The 15,706-nt window shown below is 38.4% G+C and overlaps 1 protein-coding gene across 1 annotated transcript; it reads left to right on the top strand.

Moving 5' to 3' along the window:
- The first annotated feature begins 294 nt into the window (after positions 1-294).
- On the top strand, positions 295-2,519 carry LOC137247928 (glucose dehydrogenase [FAD, quinone]-like). Its single transcript, XM_067778854.1, has 2 exons — positions 295-626; positions 695-2,519. The coding sequence occupies exons 1-2, from the start codon at positions 330-332 to the stop codon at positions 2,222-2,224; spliced, it is 1,827 nt and encodes a 608-aa protein (XP_067634955.1). The 5' UTR covers positions 295-329; the 3' UTR covers positions 2,225-2,519.
- The last annotated feature ends 13,187 nt before the right edge of the window (positions 2,520-15,706 follow it).

Here is a 15,706-nt window from a genome sequence, read left to right as displayed (position 1 = left end):
CACCAAAACCTATTAATCTGACAGTCCTAGTACAGGTGGGTTCTGTTAGCTCCATTTTTGAGGTCCAGCCATTCTGGTCAACTAGTACTGAATACAATACGTAAGTATCCAGCTAGAATTTTTAAATTAGTACAGCGTGGACGTATACTTAGCACATACATATTCTAATTTCTATACCTTACTTTAGAGAGCGAGTCCCAACACTGATCTGAATGATAAGAAATGACGTATATGCTAATATATAAAAAATGCCGAAAAATGCGGACACATAAATAAAAGCGCTCAGACGTTGTAGGCACTTTACAGTTCATGTCGTGTGGGCAACTAAAATGTCTACTACCATAGGAGTATTTCCCACGTGTGCCGCACCAAGTGTAGGCCCAGCTAACTTATTGTTCACTAATTTGCTACAGACTCTGTTTGTGGCTAGATGCGCGCTCTCTCCGGATGATAACTGGCCTGAGGATTATGCCGATCAAGCGATCAAGAACGGCCTCGATACTTATGACTTCGTTGTGGTTGGTGCGGGTACAGCAGGATCTGTGATTGCCTCACGTTTAAGTGAAAATCCTGAGTGGAAAGTTTTACTTTTGGAAGCTGGTGCCAATCCACCGCAGGAATCAACGGTAAACTTACTACGCATGAGTTACAAAAGCTATGTAAATTGAGTGCTCGCTTTTTTATTTATTTGCAGATACCAGAGTTGTACGTTACCCTGCAGCACACAAACTATACATGGAACTACCAAACCGTTTACACGGATAAGGCCTGCTTGGCACAAGCAAACCAGCGCTGTTATTGGCCGCGTGGTAAGATGATCGGTGGCTCCAACGGTATAAATACATTGCTGCATATACCAGGTCTTCCAAGAGACTACGACTCATGGATGGAACAAGGAAACACAGATTGGGGCTGGAAATATGTAAAGCCTTATTTTGAGGGTCTGCTATACCCGAAAGGACCATTGAAAGTAAGCCATTTTTTGAACGGCACCGAAGAGGAATATAAAGAGTTGATCACTGCTGCAGCTGAAGAATTGGGCATACCACGTGTAGATGCTATTACAGAGGGCACAGAGATAGGATTCACACGCTTACTGCGTGCTATTGATCATGGGCGACGTCAAAGTACTGCTGTAGCTTACTTGGGTAAGGCATTGAAAAGAAAAAATTTGCACGTGATTAAAAACGCTCAAGTCAAAGAATTGAATTTTGATGAATCCAATAAAAAAATACAATCAGCAACATTTGTCGTGCGTAATCAACAAGAGCTTACGGTAAACGTAGGCAAGGAGTTGATACTCACTGCTGGGTCGCTTGATTCGCCCAAATTGTTATTGCTGTCTGGTGTGGGACCTTCGCAGCACTTGCAGTCACTAAATATCACTGTAAGACACGATTTGCCTGTAGGTGAGAATCTGCAGGACCATGTATTTTCAATAATTTTCTTTAAACTTGACGAAGGTTTGGCATCAATTGCTGAGACAGCAGACTTGGACATAATTTATAACTATTTGATACACTCAAGTGGTGAACTCACTGGTGATGGTCTACCCTCTTTATCTGGATTTTTTAATACACGCAACGATTCTAGCCAACATCCGGAAATACAAACTCTACATTCCATTTTTCAGCGTAATAATACCGCCGGATTTCAAACATTTCTCGATACATACGCCATACAGGAACCGTACCGCACAACTTTACAAAATCAAATCCTAAAATCAAAGATTTTATGTGTTGGTGTAATATTATTAAAACCCGAATCCAGAGGTCAGGTACAGTTGCAAAGCAACGATTATAATGATCCACCAAAACTTATTTCGAACTACTTTGAACGTCCAGGTGATCTGAAGACACTTGTACGCGGTGTACAAGTGAAGCAAAGTTTTACTCAGACTGCATCATATCGTGCTCGCAATGTTCAGATGCTGCATGTGCCCATCAAAGAATGTGATGCCTATCAGCTTTGGAGTGATGATTATTGGCGCTGCTATGTGAAATATTTTAGTTTCACATTGTATCATCCAGTAGGCACAGTGAAAATGGGTCCTACTGCGAACAAAACAGGCTGTGTGAGCACACGTCTAAAGCTCAAAGGTGTTGATAATTTGCGTGTTGCTGATGCAAGTATTATGCCAGTCATTCCTGGTGCAAATACGAATGCAGCCACTATGATGATTGCTGAGCGTGCCGCTGAATTCGTTAAGGCAGATTGGGCCTAAAAATCGAAATAACCGAATTCCCAATACAGCAGTTTTACAAAATTATCTTAATAAAAGAGCAGTTAGCCAGACTATGGTTATCCCACACGGCCTAACTGATATATTTGCCAGTCTGAACGTGTGCTTTTTTAACTTTTTTGCAGTCTTTGCTAGAATACAACAACCCAGGAATGATGAATATTATTTTTAAAAACGATATTTTGTGTTCTTGTAAATAAAAAATTTGATTCAAGTCATGTTAATAATAATGAGCTTAAGGGCCGTGGTTAAATAAAACACAATGTTTGAAATTGCATTGGTTTTTTTAATTTGTCAATATTTCGGCTTCAATCTGACTGATCATATGTTCGAAAAGCAAAAGTAAAATAAACATCAAAAACGTCAGGCATGCTTAACCATCGAACCGATATCATTTCGTTACGATAATTAATGTTAATAAACGAAACAAAGTCATTTCGTTTCGTTTATTAACGTTAAAAATGTCAAATTAACGTTAATTTGACGTTCTTAACGTTAACAAGCGAAACGAAATGACTTATTATTAACGTTAATTTGACGTTCTTAACGTTAATAAACGAAACTAAATGACTTTGTTTACGTTAATTATCGTAATGAAATGATATCGGTTCGTTGGTTAAGCATGCCTGAAAAATGTATACAACATTGTGAATCAAACTATGTGTGATATCTTATCTGTCAACTGCTTGACAGGATGTTCAATATGGCTATTTTTTAGCGTTTTGACAGGGTGTTCAATATGGCGGCGCCTATCTTCAGCGGGTTATAGAAAGAGATACAGAATGAATCAGTGATAGACAATTACAAATCAGGTGATCCAATCACTTTGGAATTTTGACGTCTACGCAGAAGATATCACACTTAGTTTGATTCACAATGGTATATAATTTAAAGTACCGTAAGTGTAAACAAAAATATGCACAAACAAATATATAGGGATACAAACAATAGAACAAAGAATATGTCGTCATCCAACATTATGATTTGTTGATCCTAAATATGCTGCTAGCGGAATAATTTCTGAACGCTGCTTTCTTTCATGTGCGCTGTGAGATTTGCATTTTGTGTTGTTGTTGCTTAAGCAATAAATTGCTATATGCATATGCGCATTGGTCTGTGTCACTTTTAAAATTAATTCTCTTATCATTAGGCGTGTTCATAATGTGGAGCATTTCCATGGTGAAGCGCTTATTATATTGTTTCTCTATGTCAAATATAGTGCATTCTGGAAATCGGGATAGTGGCCCGTATCCTTACAGTGGGCCGTTAAAGCCGTTTTATTTTCCGAAGCGTTGTTCCTAAATTTAATATTTGACTTATGGCCGGAAATCCTTGTCTTTAATTTTAATTTCGTTGTCCCCACATATACCTTCTAGCATTAGTGAGACCCGTCACCGTTGCATGGGATTCTGTATATTACGTTGGATTTCTCATCCTTTGGAATTCTGTCCTTTGTATTGCTGTAAATATGTTTCAATGTATTGTTGTATGTGAACGCTATTTTGACCTTTGGAAACTCATTTTCCTCTAGAGTTTTTTTGATGATCGTGATATTCTTCTTGTGGTACATCCTGTCCCTTATTGTAAGTACCCGTCTTATGAAGCTTTTGGCGGTATTTAATATTGTACTTTTTTCAAGTTTTGAATAAAAGTTAATTAGCCTTCCCGAAGCTGTGGGTTTTCTGCACCAGTCAATATATATTTTGTTGTTTCTCCTATTGATTAACGTGTCCAAGTACGGTAGCTGACAATCTTTTTCAACCTCTATTGTAAATTTAATGCTTCTGCTGTAGCTGTTGAGTTCAGGAGAACGTTTTCAATTTATTCAGTTTTTACAATGGCAAATAAGTCATCTACATACTTTGTAAGTAGGAGTGGTTTGCTAGTAGCTTCCTTTTCGAATCTTGTTAGCAGCTCCTCCATGACAATTTCAGCTATGACTGGGGAGGCTGGTGAGCCCATGGGCATTCCTGTACCTTGATCGTATATACCTTTCATGAAAATGAAATGGTATATTAATTTCGTTACGAAACCCAAAATTGTAAGTCCTTAAAGGAAAATAGATAGACCCACCATTAAGTACACCGAAATAATCAGGATGAAGTGCTGGGTTGATTTAGCCATGTCCGTCTGTCCGTCTGTCTGCTTGTATGCAAACTAGTCCCTCAATTTTTTAGATATCTTGATAGAATTTGGTGAGCGGGTGTATTTGGGTGTCCGATTAGACATTTGTCGGAACCGGCCGGATCGGACCACTATAGCATATATCCTCCATAAAACCGATTTTTCAGAAAAAGAGGACTTTTGTCATATCTTCCTCAATTTAACAGATTGAAGCTTCAAACTTCACCATATACTTTCGTATATTGAACATATTGTTGTCTGAAAAAATTGATGAGATCGGTCGTATATATAGTATATATCCCCCACAACCGATTGTTCAGATAAGAAACTTTTCGCAATTTCTACCCCATTTTAACAGCTATAAGCTTCAAATTTCACCCATTGCTAACGTATATAGTATATATTGTTGTGTAAAAAAATCATAGATATCGGTGATATATATAATATATATATGATGGTATATATAGTATATATATATTTTTTTTTTGCAATTTCAACCCCATTTTAATAGCTAGAAGCTTCAAATTTCACCAAATGCTTACGTGTATAGCATATATTGATGTCTGAAAAAATCATAGAGATCGGTTGTATATATAGTATATATCTCATTCAACCGATTGTTCAGATAAGAAACTTTTCGCAATTTCTACCACATTTTAACAGCTAGACGCTTCAAATTTCACCCATTTCTTACGTATATAGTATATATTGTTGTGTAAAAAAATCATAGAGATCGGTGATATATATATAATATATATATGATGGTATATATGGTATATATATTTTTTTTTTGCAATTTCAGCCCCATTTTAATAGCTATAAGCTTCAAATTTCACCAAATGCTTACGTGTATAGCATATATTGTTGTCTGAAGAAATCATAGAGATCGGTTGTATATATAGTATATATCTCATACAACCGATTGTTCAGATAAGAAACTTTTCGCAATTTCTACCCCATTTTAACAGCTATAAGCTTCAAATTTCACCCATTGCTTACGTATATAGTATATATTGTTTTATAAAAAAATCATAGAGATCGGTGATATAAATAATATATATATGATGGTATATATAGTATATATATATTTCTTTTGCAATTTCAGCCCCATTTTAATAGCTAGAAGCTTCAAATTTCACCAAATACTTACGTGTATAGCATATATTGTTGTCTGAAAAAATCATAGAGATCGGTTGTATATATAGTATATATCTCATACAACCGATTGTTCAGATAAGAAACTTTTCGCAATTTCTACCCCATTTTAACAGCTATAAGCTTCAAATTTCACCCATTGCTTACGTATATAGTATATATTGTTGTGTAAAAAAATCATAGAGATCGGTGATATATATAATATACATATGATGGTATATATAGTATATATATATTTTTTTTTGCAATTTCAGCCCCATTTTAATAGCTAGAAGCGAGACGCCTTTTCAGGAAGAAAAAAGCAGAAGCAGAAAGGCGTGAGTGCGAGGAGCTTGAGCTGCTAGCCACCAGGAATAACGCCCGAAAATTCTACCAAAAAATACGGCGACAGACGGAAGGTTTTAAGACCGGGGCAAACTCCTGTAGGAATGAAAACGGCGACCTTGTAACTGATGTCCAGAGAGTGCTTAGATTATGGAGGGAACACTTCTCTGCTCTCCTAAATGGAGGCAGCAATTCACCGCGCAGAGATGAAGAACCCGATCCCGCAATCGATGATGATGGAATATATGTCCCCCCGCCCGATTATGACGAAGTTAGAATAGCAATAACCAGATTGAAAAACAACAAGGCCGTGGGCGCTGATGGATTGCCTGCGGAGCTATTCAAGTTCGGCGGCGAGGAGTTGGTAAGGCGCATGCAGCAGCTTCTTAGCAAAATATGGGCGGACGAAAGCATGCCCGACGGTTGGAATCTAAGTGTTCTTTGCCCAGTCCACAAGAAGGCGGATACTGCAAAATGCACCAACTATCGTGGAATCAGCCTTCTTAATATCGCATATAAGGTCCTTTCAAGTGTATTGTGCGAAAGATTGAAGCCCACCGTGAACCGGCTGATTGGACCTTATCAGTGCGGCTTCAGACCTGGTAAATCTACCATCGACCAGATTTTCACAATGCGCCAAATCTTGGAAAAAACCTGTGAAAAGAGAATCGACACACATCACCTCTTCGTCGACTTTAAAGCCGCCTTCGACAGCACGAAAAGGAGCTGCCTATATGCCGCTATGTCTGAATTTGGTTTCCCCGCAAAACTTATACGGCTGTGCAAAATGACGTTGAGCAACACCATCAGCTCAGTCAGAATTGGGAAGGACCTCTCCGAGCCGTTCGAAACTAAACGAGGTTTCAGACAGGGTGACCCCCTATTGTGCGATTTCTTTAATTTGATGCTGGAGAAAATTATACTAGCTGCAGAACTTAACCGCACTGGAACAATATACTATAAAAGCGTGCAATTACTGGCATATGCTGATGACATTGATATCATCGGCCTAAACACCCGCGCTGTTAGTTCTGCTTACTCCAAGCTGGAAAAAGAAGCGGTAAAGATGGGTTTGATGGTGAATGAGGACAAAACGAAGTACCTGCTGTCATCGAGCAAAGAGTCAGCGCATATGCGCCTTGGCAACCACGCTACTGTTGGCAGCCATAATTTCGAAATAGTAAAAGACTTCGTTTATTTGGGAACCAGCATCAACACTAGCAACAACATCAGCACTGAAATCCAGCGAAGAATCAATCTTGCCAATAAATGCTACTTTGGACTAGGTAGGCAATTGAAAAGTAAAGTCCTCTCTCGGCGAACGAAAATCATACTCTACAAGTCACTTATCGTACCCGTCCTGCTATATGGGGCAGAAGCATGGACCATGACAACAGCAGATGAAGCGGCTTTGGGAGTGTTCGAGAGAAAAGTTCTTCGAAAGATTTATGGACCTCTACGCGTTGGCGATGGCGAGTACCGAAGAAGATTTAATGATGAGCTGTACGAGCTATACGCAGACATCAACATAGTCCAGCGAATTAAAACGCAGCGGCTGCGCTGGCTAGGCCATGTTATGCGAATGAAAGATGATGCTCCGGCCAAGAAAGTGTTTCTATCGGAACCCGCCTATGGAAGCAGAGGTAGAGGGCGGCCCCCACTCCGTTGGAAGGACCAGGTGGAAAACGATTTAAACTCCCTTGGTGTGACCAATTGGCGCCGGTTGGCGGAGCGAAGGAGCGACTGGCGCGCCTTGTTGGACGGCCATAACCGTTTAGACGGTTAAGCGCCAATTAAGTAAGTAAGTAAGTAAGTAAGTAAGTAAGCTTCAAATTTCACCCATTGCTTACGTATATAGTATGTATTGTTGTGTAAAAAAATCATAGACATCGGTGATATATATAATATATATATGATGGTATATATAGTATATATATATTTTTTTTTGCAATTTCAGCCCCATCTTAATAGCTAGAAGCTTCAAATTTCACCAAATGCTTAGCATATATTGTTGTCTGAAAAAATCATAGAGATCGGTTGTATATATAGTATATATCTCATACAACCGATTGTTCAGATAATAAACTTTTCGCAATTTCTACCCCATTTTAACAGCTATAAGCTTCAATTTTCACCCATTGCTTACGTATATAGTATATATTGTTGTGTAAAAAAATCATAGAGATCGGTGATATATATAATATATATATGATGGTATATATGGTATATATATATTTTTTTTGCAATTTCATCCCCATTTTAACAGCTATAAGCTTCAAATTTCACCCATTGCTTACGTATATAGTATATAAAAAAATAAAAATATATAATATATAAATGATGGTATATATGGTATATATATATTTTTTTTTTGCAATTTCAGCCCCATTTTAATAGCTAGAAGCTTCAAATTTCACCAAATGCTTACGTGTATAGCATATATTGTTGTCTGAAAAAATCATAGAGATCGGCTGTATGTATAGTATATATCTCATACAACCGATTGTTCAGATAAGAAACTTTTCGCAATTTCTACCCCATTTTAACAGCTATAAGCTTCAAATTTCACCCATTGCTTACGTATATAGTATATATTGTTGTGTAAAAAAATCATAGAGATCGGTGATATATATAATATACATATGATGGTATATATAGTATATATATATTTTTTTTTGCAATTTCAGCCCCATTTTAATAGCTAGAAGCTTCAAATTTCACCAAATGCTTAAGTGTATAGCATATATTGCTGTCTGAAAAAATCATAGAGATCGGTTGTATATATAGTATATATCTCATACAACCGATTGTTCAGATAAGAAACTACGCAATTTCTACCCCATTTTAATAGCTATAAGCTTCAAATTTCACCCATTGCTTACGTATATAGTATATATTGTTGTGTAAAAAAATCATAGAGATCGGTGATATATATAATATATATATGATGGTACATATAGTATATATATATATTTTTTTTTGCAATTTCAGCCCCATTTTAATAGCTAGAAGCTTCAAATTTCACCAAATGCTTACGTGTATAGCATATATTGTTGTCTGAAAAATCATAGAGATCGATTGTATATATAGTATATATCTCATACAACCGATTGTTCAGATAAGAAACTTTTCGCAATTTCTACCCCATTTTAACAGCTATAAGCTTCAAATTTCACCCATTGCTTACGTATATAGTATATATTGTTGTGTAAAAAAATCATAGAGATCGGTGATATATATAATATATATAGGATGGTATATATAGTATATACATATATATTTTTTTTTTGCAATTTCTGCCCCATTTTAATAGCTAGAAGCTTCAAATTTCACCAAATGCTTACCTGTATAGCATATATTGTTGTCCGAGAAAATCATAGAGACCGGTGGTATATATAGTATATATCTTATAAAACCGATTGTTCTGATAAGAAACTTTGCGCAATTTCTGCCCCATTTTAACGGCTAGAAGCTTCAAATTTCACCAAATAGTTGCGTTTACGTCATATATTGTTGAAATACGTGATTCTTAGTCATAGTTTTTACATGCAGACCACAAAAAACCTGAAACTTTGCATCCTCAGACAAAGTACCTACCTACTTTTTATTTTATATTTATCTTAAAAATCGTTTAGGTATGTACATCTGTTCACTATATATTTCTTATCTTATACATCCGATTATTTGGAGATTACGAACGGGATAAGATTATTGTTCAGCCCCAATCATGAAAGGTATGAAGTTTTCGGCACAGACGAAGACAGTCCCTTCCTTACTTGTTTTTCATGGTATTTAAAATATCAATTCTCTTTTATGCAAAATTTCACCATTGTGATAAATAGTTCCCTTGTTAAGGATGTATATTCTTTTATGTTTTCCCACTTTGCGGATATGATTTCAATGGCTAAGTCAACCGAAATGCTTGGGAACAAGGAGACTACGTCCAAGGAATCAAGGCTTTCGTCATCATAAATATATGTGCCACTGACCTTACTCTTAAACTCTGTTGAGTTCTTGACATTATATTTAGAAGAACAAGTGATATTTTTGAGTATTCTCACGACACATTTACAGAGGCTCTATGACGGGAGTCGATAGATGAATAAATAGGTCGAAGTATACCTTCTCTATGAAGTTTTGGTAATCCATAGATTCTGGGAGTAATAGCGTTTTTACACAGTAGGTTGTTATTTTCCTGGATATCTACGGCACCGCTGTTGAACATTCTTTGAATTAAACACCAACCAGTTACACGGAACTATATCCGCACCCCTGAAAATGTGAGTGCCGCTGCGTAATTATTACGTATAAACAAATAAAAACATTTGGAATAAAATAATATTGCGACTATAAACTGAGATATAACCTATCCTATATTTCAAGTTAGATCAAACTACACACGGAGTGCAAAACAAATTCAAAATCGGTTCAGTAGTTTAGGAGTTCATTGGCCCCAAACATAGTGACACGTGATTTTTATATATTAAAATAAGCCAGAAGTTTTGGAACAAGTTCTGCGCAACGAAAAATATATGACTGTTTAATTTTATCCTTATGTAAAAAATGTTCCATTCACGAAACCTAGTACGAGTATATAAACATACATAGGTAGTGCAATTAGTAGTACTTAGGCTATGAATAAGCTTAGGCAAAGATAGTATTCTTTGACACCACTCAACTGTATTGCAGAACAGTCGATTGGTCTGCATCGGAACAACACCTCACAAGTGAAAAAACGTATGTTACTTATTCAAGCATGAAAAATGCTAACTTACCCTGCAAAAATCGTGTGACCAAAAACGGCACGATCACATTAATAGGAAAGAAACAGAAAATTTGATCAAAAATCTACTCTCGCCAATGCAAATGTGACTATGAATATGACTATTACAATGACCGTAAAGTACTACTTAGTCAGATGACGTGGAGGGGTTTTGCAGGGTATGAACATTGACACTTCAAGCCAAGTATAGTACGTTAAAGGCTCCAAAAATAGTACTACAATGTATAAATGATGTTAAATATATCGCAAAAAACCCAATACAACAGCTCCCACACAGACTTTTCAGTTACCTTTTCTGAATATAGCCCTCTCAAATATTTTCTGATAACATTTTGTTCACAGATACCTTTAAAATAAGATAGCGCTAGACAATGCCATTGAGGAGAATTAAACGGATCTACAATTTATGTAAGGACCACTCAAGCTTTGGTTGTACATTTCTGTTATAACACCCTACTAGTCAAAACTTTAACTGAGATGCCTTCTCGAAAATTAGGCTAAATCGGCAAGGAAGACTAGGGTGACATTGAGAAAGACGTTAATAAATTAGCATTTTACGGTAAATGCGGCGATTAAACCTAAATCTCACACTTTACTTCTTAAAGAAGTGTCGTAGAATGCAAACATGCATTGGGGAGACTTCGCTCAGGTCGGACCTTACTTTTGTGCTGTGTTCCTCGTCATAAAAGGACAGAAGGTAACGAAATGGCCAACAGGTTGACAATGGACGGTGCAGCACTCGATAAATCTTCGGTAGACGTCAGAATCTGTTTGGGAGAAATGAAGAGAAAAAAGGAGTTGCACATGATGCATCAAGTTGGAAGTGCTTGGATAGAAGCGCGTGCCTGTAAAATATCTTAGATCATGTCAAATCCGATGATATTAGACTTAGATTAGTTGCTCATATACTTAGAGAGAGAAGACTTAAAGAAAGTGATAGGCATACTAACTGGACACTGCCTTCTGGCGTCAAATGCTTATAAACTAGGCCCCGTCAGTAACAGCAGATGTAGGAAGTGCGGGTTGCGGGAAGAAACGGTTGAGTAGGTTCTATATTCGTGTCCAGCACTCATGAGGCCAAGGCTTCATCTACTATGGACGACAAAGTTCCCAGATCTTCGAGCATTTGCCAAGGTGACGGAGTTATTTTAAAGCATAAGTCCTCGTCCGTTTGGTTGTCAAACACATTGTGGTAATATTTCATATTGTCACGGATATTAACATCACTAAGTTATACCATCACTAAGGCGATGCCAAGGCCACGATAAGCAGTATTTACGTCAATAATCAAATCATGTATACACATATATAAGGCAGCCGAAAGATGTCACACACAGATGCATTTACTTATACGCCTATGTGCGCGCGAGAGACTGTAAACTACAAACATTCACATCAATAATTCAATCTTTATGTATCTACATAAACGAATAAATAATTGCGTCTACACATATGTACCATGTACGAATACGAGCAGCGGAGAGTCAATGCGCAAACACATGCATATAGCTGAGAAGTTTGAGCCTAGAAGTATGCAGCGTAAACTATAAAAGCGGGACAGGCGAGTAAGAAGTGATTCAGTTTGAGTTGAGCTATCAATCAGTTGATTAAGCACGCGATCTGGCGGCCAATAGTAGAGTTTCATTTGAGTTATCAATCAGTTTGGTTATTAAGCCAGCGAGTAGCAAAGTATAAGTGTTATTGTGAAGTACTTAATAAAGGCCATTTTTCCATCATTCAATTTGGAGTACAGTTTAGTGATTCGAACTTAGCAGAGGATTGCAAATAAGAGGATTTGCAGCAAATTCGTTACAATTGGTGTCAGAAGAGGAATTGTTGAATAAATTCCAAAGGACAACAAGGACATGGCAAAGTTCAGTGAATTGAAGATCCAGCAACTAAAGAAGGAGTTTGAGACCCGTGGATTGAATACAAGCGGCGTTAAACTTGAACTTCAGGCACGGCTACGAGAGGCAATGGAAGCAGAAGGAATTGATGTGGAAGAGCATGTCTTTCATCTTGATGGTGAGGAGACAACAAAAATTGAAGAGAAAAACGAAACGTCGCAAACGGTTACCAGCACAGACTTGAACGTGATATTGGCTGCAATATCTGCACAAACGTCGACAGTAACATCGAAAATTGAAGCACAAGAAACACGTATTTCAGAAATGTCGACACAGATTACATCCAAGATGGAAACGCAATTGGAAGAACAGAAGACATATATGGCATCCCAACTGGAATCGCAGGAGACACGCATAACATCAAAGATGGAAGAACAAGAAGAGCGCTTATCATTACAGGTGGCACAAATGGCTTCACAGTTAGAAGCACAGGAAGCAAGGGTAGCATCAAAGCTGGAAGCGCAGGATGCAAAAATCGCTCAATTTCAGCCAGAAGTCGATGATTTGAAGGGTCGTATGGAGCAGTTACAATTAAATCGTCCAGCAGTTTCAGCGAGTAATCCAAAGGTAAAAACACCATCCTTTGACGGTTCTGTTCCTTTCCAGGTCTTTAAGCTACAGTTTGGAAAGACCGCAACAGTGAACCACTGGAATGCTGAAGATAAAGTTGCTGCACTGTTCATGGCACTGGAAGGGCCTGCAGCTGAGATTTTACAAACCATTCCAGAGGGCGAACGGAACTGTTATGAAGCATTGATGGGCGCTCTAGAGAGACGATACGGAACTGAGTATAGGAGGCAGATATACCAAATGGAGTTGGTGAACCGCTTCCAGAGGCCTGGTGAAACATTGCAAGAGTTTGCGTCGGATATTGAAAGGCTAGCACATTTAGCGAATGCGGACGCACCCGTGGAGTACACCGAGAGGGTAAAAATCCAGAGTTTTATAAACGGCATACGGGACGTAGAAACGAAGCGAGCGACATATGCAAACCCAAAACCCACATTCGCAGAAACGGTATCGCATGCTCTGATTCAGGAAACAGCGTCGCTTCTGTGTAAGCCAGTTTTCAAAGCACGCCGTGTGGAAGTACAAAGGCCAGAGTGGGTAGAAACAATTTTGGAAGCACTGAAGGGATCTCAACAGAAGAATGCCGGAGTTATTAAATGTTTCAAGTGCGGCAACCCAGGTCACATTGCACGTCATTGCAATCTTGGTCCTAATAGTTCCAACAATGTGGGTGGCCATAAACGCAAAGCTGGAGGAGTTGAGCAAGAGCAAGTAAGATGTAGAGAGCTAGATCCAGCTATTGAATGCCCTGTGATATCTGTGTCGCAAATTGGTAGAAAATCGAGCAGTCTTACCGTCAGAGGGAATGTGGATGACAAAGAACGAGTACTGACTGTAGATACGGGCGCATCTCATTCCTTGATCCGATCTGACTTGGTCAACAGGAGAGTAAAACCGTTACCTGGAGCAAAGTTGCGTACGGTCACTGGCGAGTATAACCAAGTTCAGGGAGAAGTGATATGTGAAGTATTGATTGGGAAGGTCATGGTTCTACACAAATTTGTTGTGGCGGAGATTGTTGATGAAGTTATATTGGGAGTGGATTTCTTGGTTGACCATGACATCAAGATCGATATGCAGAGAAGGGTGATGCGTTATGAGAACCAACATGTGCCACTTAACTTTAGTTTGGAAAAAGGGTTCAGCAGTAATCGGGTACTGGTGGAGAAGACTCGACGAAGGCCACGAAATTCAAAGGTAAAGGTTGATGGAACAAATGGGCCAAACAAATCAAAACCGAAGGTACCTGTGAGAGAAACACTGGCATTGAAAAGCCCTAACGGACGTACTAAAACGAAGAAAGAATGCAAGGGTGGTTTCAAGCCAAGGCACACTACTGTTGTGAAGCGTCGGAACGATACTGATTATGCAAAGCAAATCCGTCCAGCGCAAGCTCTGCGAAGTAGTTCTTCATTGGCCGAGCAACAGAGTGCGAGGGAACGATCGAGCATAATGAGTAGTAAGATGAAACCCAGGTACGACAACGAAAATAATTCGGAAGGTTTCCGGCAGGGAAATTTGGTACTGTTATACAACCCTCACCGGCGGAAAGGTGTTCCATCCAAATTTCGGTGTAGTTGGGAAGGCCCGTACAAGGTTGTGAAGAAGATCAGTGATATCATCTACCGCATACAAAGCATTGAGAAACCACGGAGTAGAAGAGTGGTACATATGGCGATGCTAGCAGCGTTTAGATCGAGAGATTTGTCTGATCGGGACGATCAGACTTAGGTGGAGGGCAGTGTCACGGATATTAACATCACTAAGTTATACCATCACTAAGGCGATGCTAAGGCCACGATAAGCAGTATTTACGTCAATAATCAAATCATGTATACACATATATAAGGCAGCCGAAAGATGTCACACACAGATGCATTTACGTATACGCGCGAGAGACTGTAAACTACAAACATTCACATCAATAATTCAATCTTTATGTATCTACCTAAACGAATAAATAATTGCGTCTACACATATGTACCATGTACGAATACGAGCAGCGGAGAGTCAATGCGCAAACACATGCATATAGCTGAGAAGTTTGAGAGCTCATGGACAATGCTAGTAAGTTCTGGAAATCGAAGAGCCTAGAAGTATGCAGCGTAAACTATAAAAGCGGGGCAGGCGAGTAAGAAGTGATCAGTTGATCAGTTGATTAAGCACGCGATCTGGCGGCCAATAGTAGAGTTTCATTTGAGTTATCAATCAGTTTGGTTATTAAGCCAGCGAGTAGCAAAGTATAAGTGTTATTGTGAAGTACTTAATAAAGGCCATTTTTCCATCATTCAATATTGGAGTTATTTATTCAACAGTTTAGTGATTCGAACTTAGCAGAGGATTGCAAATAAGAGGATTTGCAGCAAATTCGTTACAATATGTTAGGTCGCTATTGGCCGGCCAAATGAACGTAAGCTAACCTATTTGGCAGTTAACCATTTCAAAGATCCTGCTCGTCTACCGAATCGTGCAAGCTACTCTTTTTTCTGTCATCTGGTATTAATTGGGGTTCCCAATGGATCGTTCGATCGTTCTCGATTTGGTCCATAGGCGAATTCGATAAGACTACCTTTTAGTCCAAAGCATCTTCACCCTTTCACA

The sequence above is a fragment of the Eurosta solidaginis genome, chromosome 4 (genome assembly GCF_040869045.1).
Source record: "Eurosta solidaginis isolate ZX-2024a chromosome 4, ASM4086904v1, whole genome shotgun sequence".
In the NCBI taxonomy this organism is placed as follows: domain Eukaryota; kingdom Metazoa; phylum Arthropoda; class Insecta; order Diptera; family Tephritidae; genus Eurosta; species Eurosta solidaginis.
The sequence above is the reverse complement of the archived record's forward strand: the minus strand, read 5'-3'. Positions and strand labels throughout refer to the sequence as shown.

What these genes read in the sequence shown, in the direction of transcription:
- LOC137247928 (XM_067778854.1), top strand. Translation starts at nt 330, where the DNA reads ATGTCTACTACCATAGGAGTATTTCCCACGTGTGCCGCACCAAGTGTA. An exon ending in ATCCACCGCAGGAATCAACG is followed by an intron (nt 627 to 694) that starts GTAAACTTACTA and finishes ATTTATTTGCAG; the next exon opens with ATACCAGAGTTGTACGTTAC.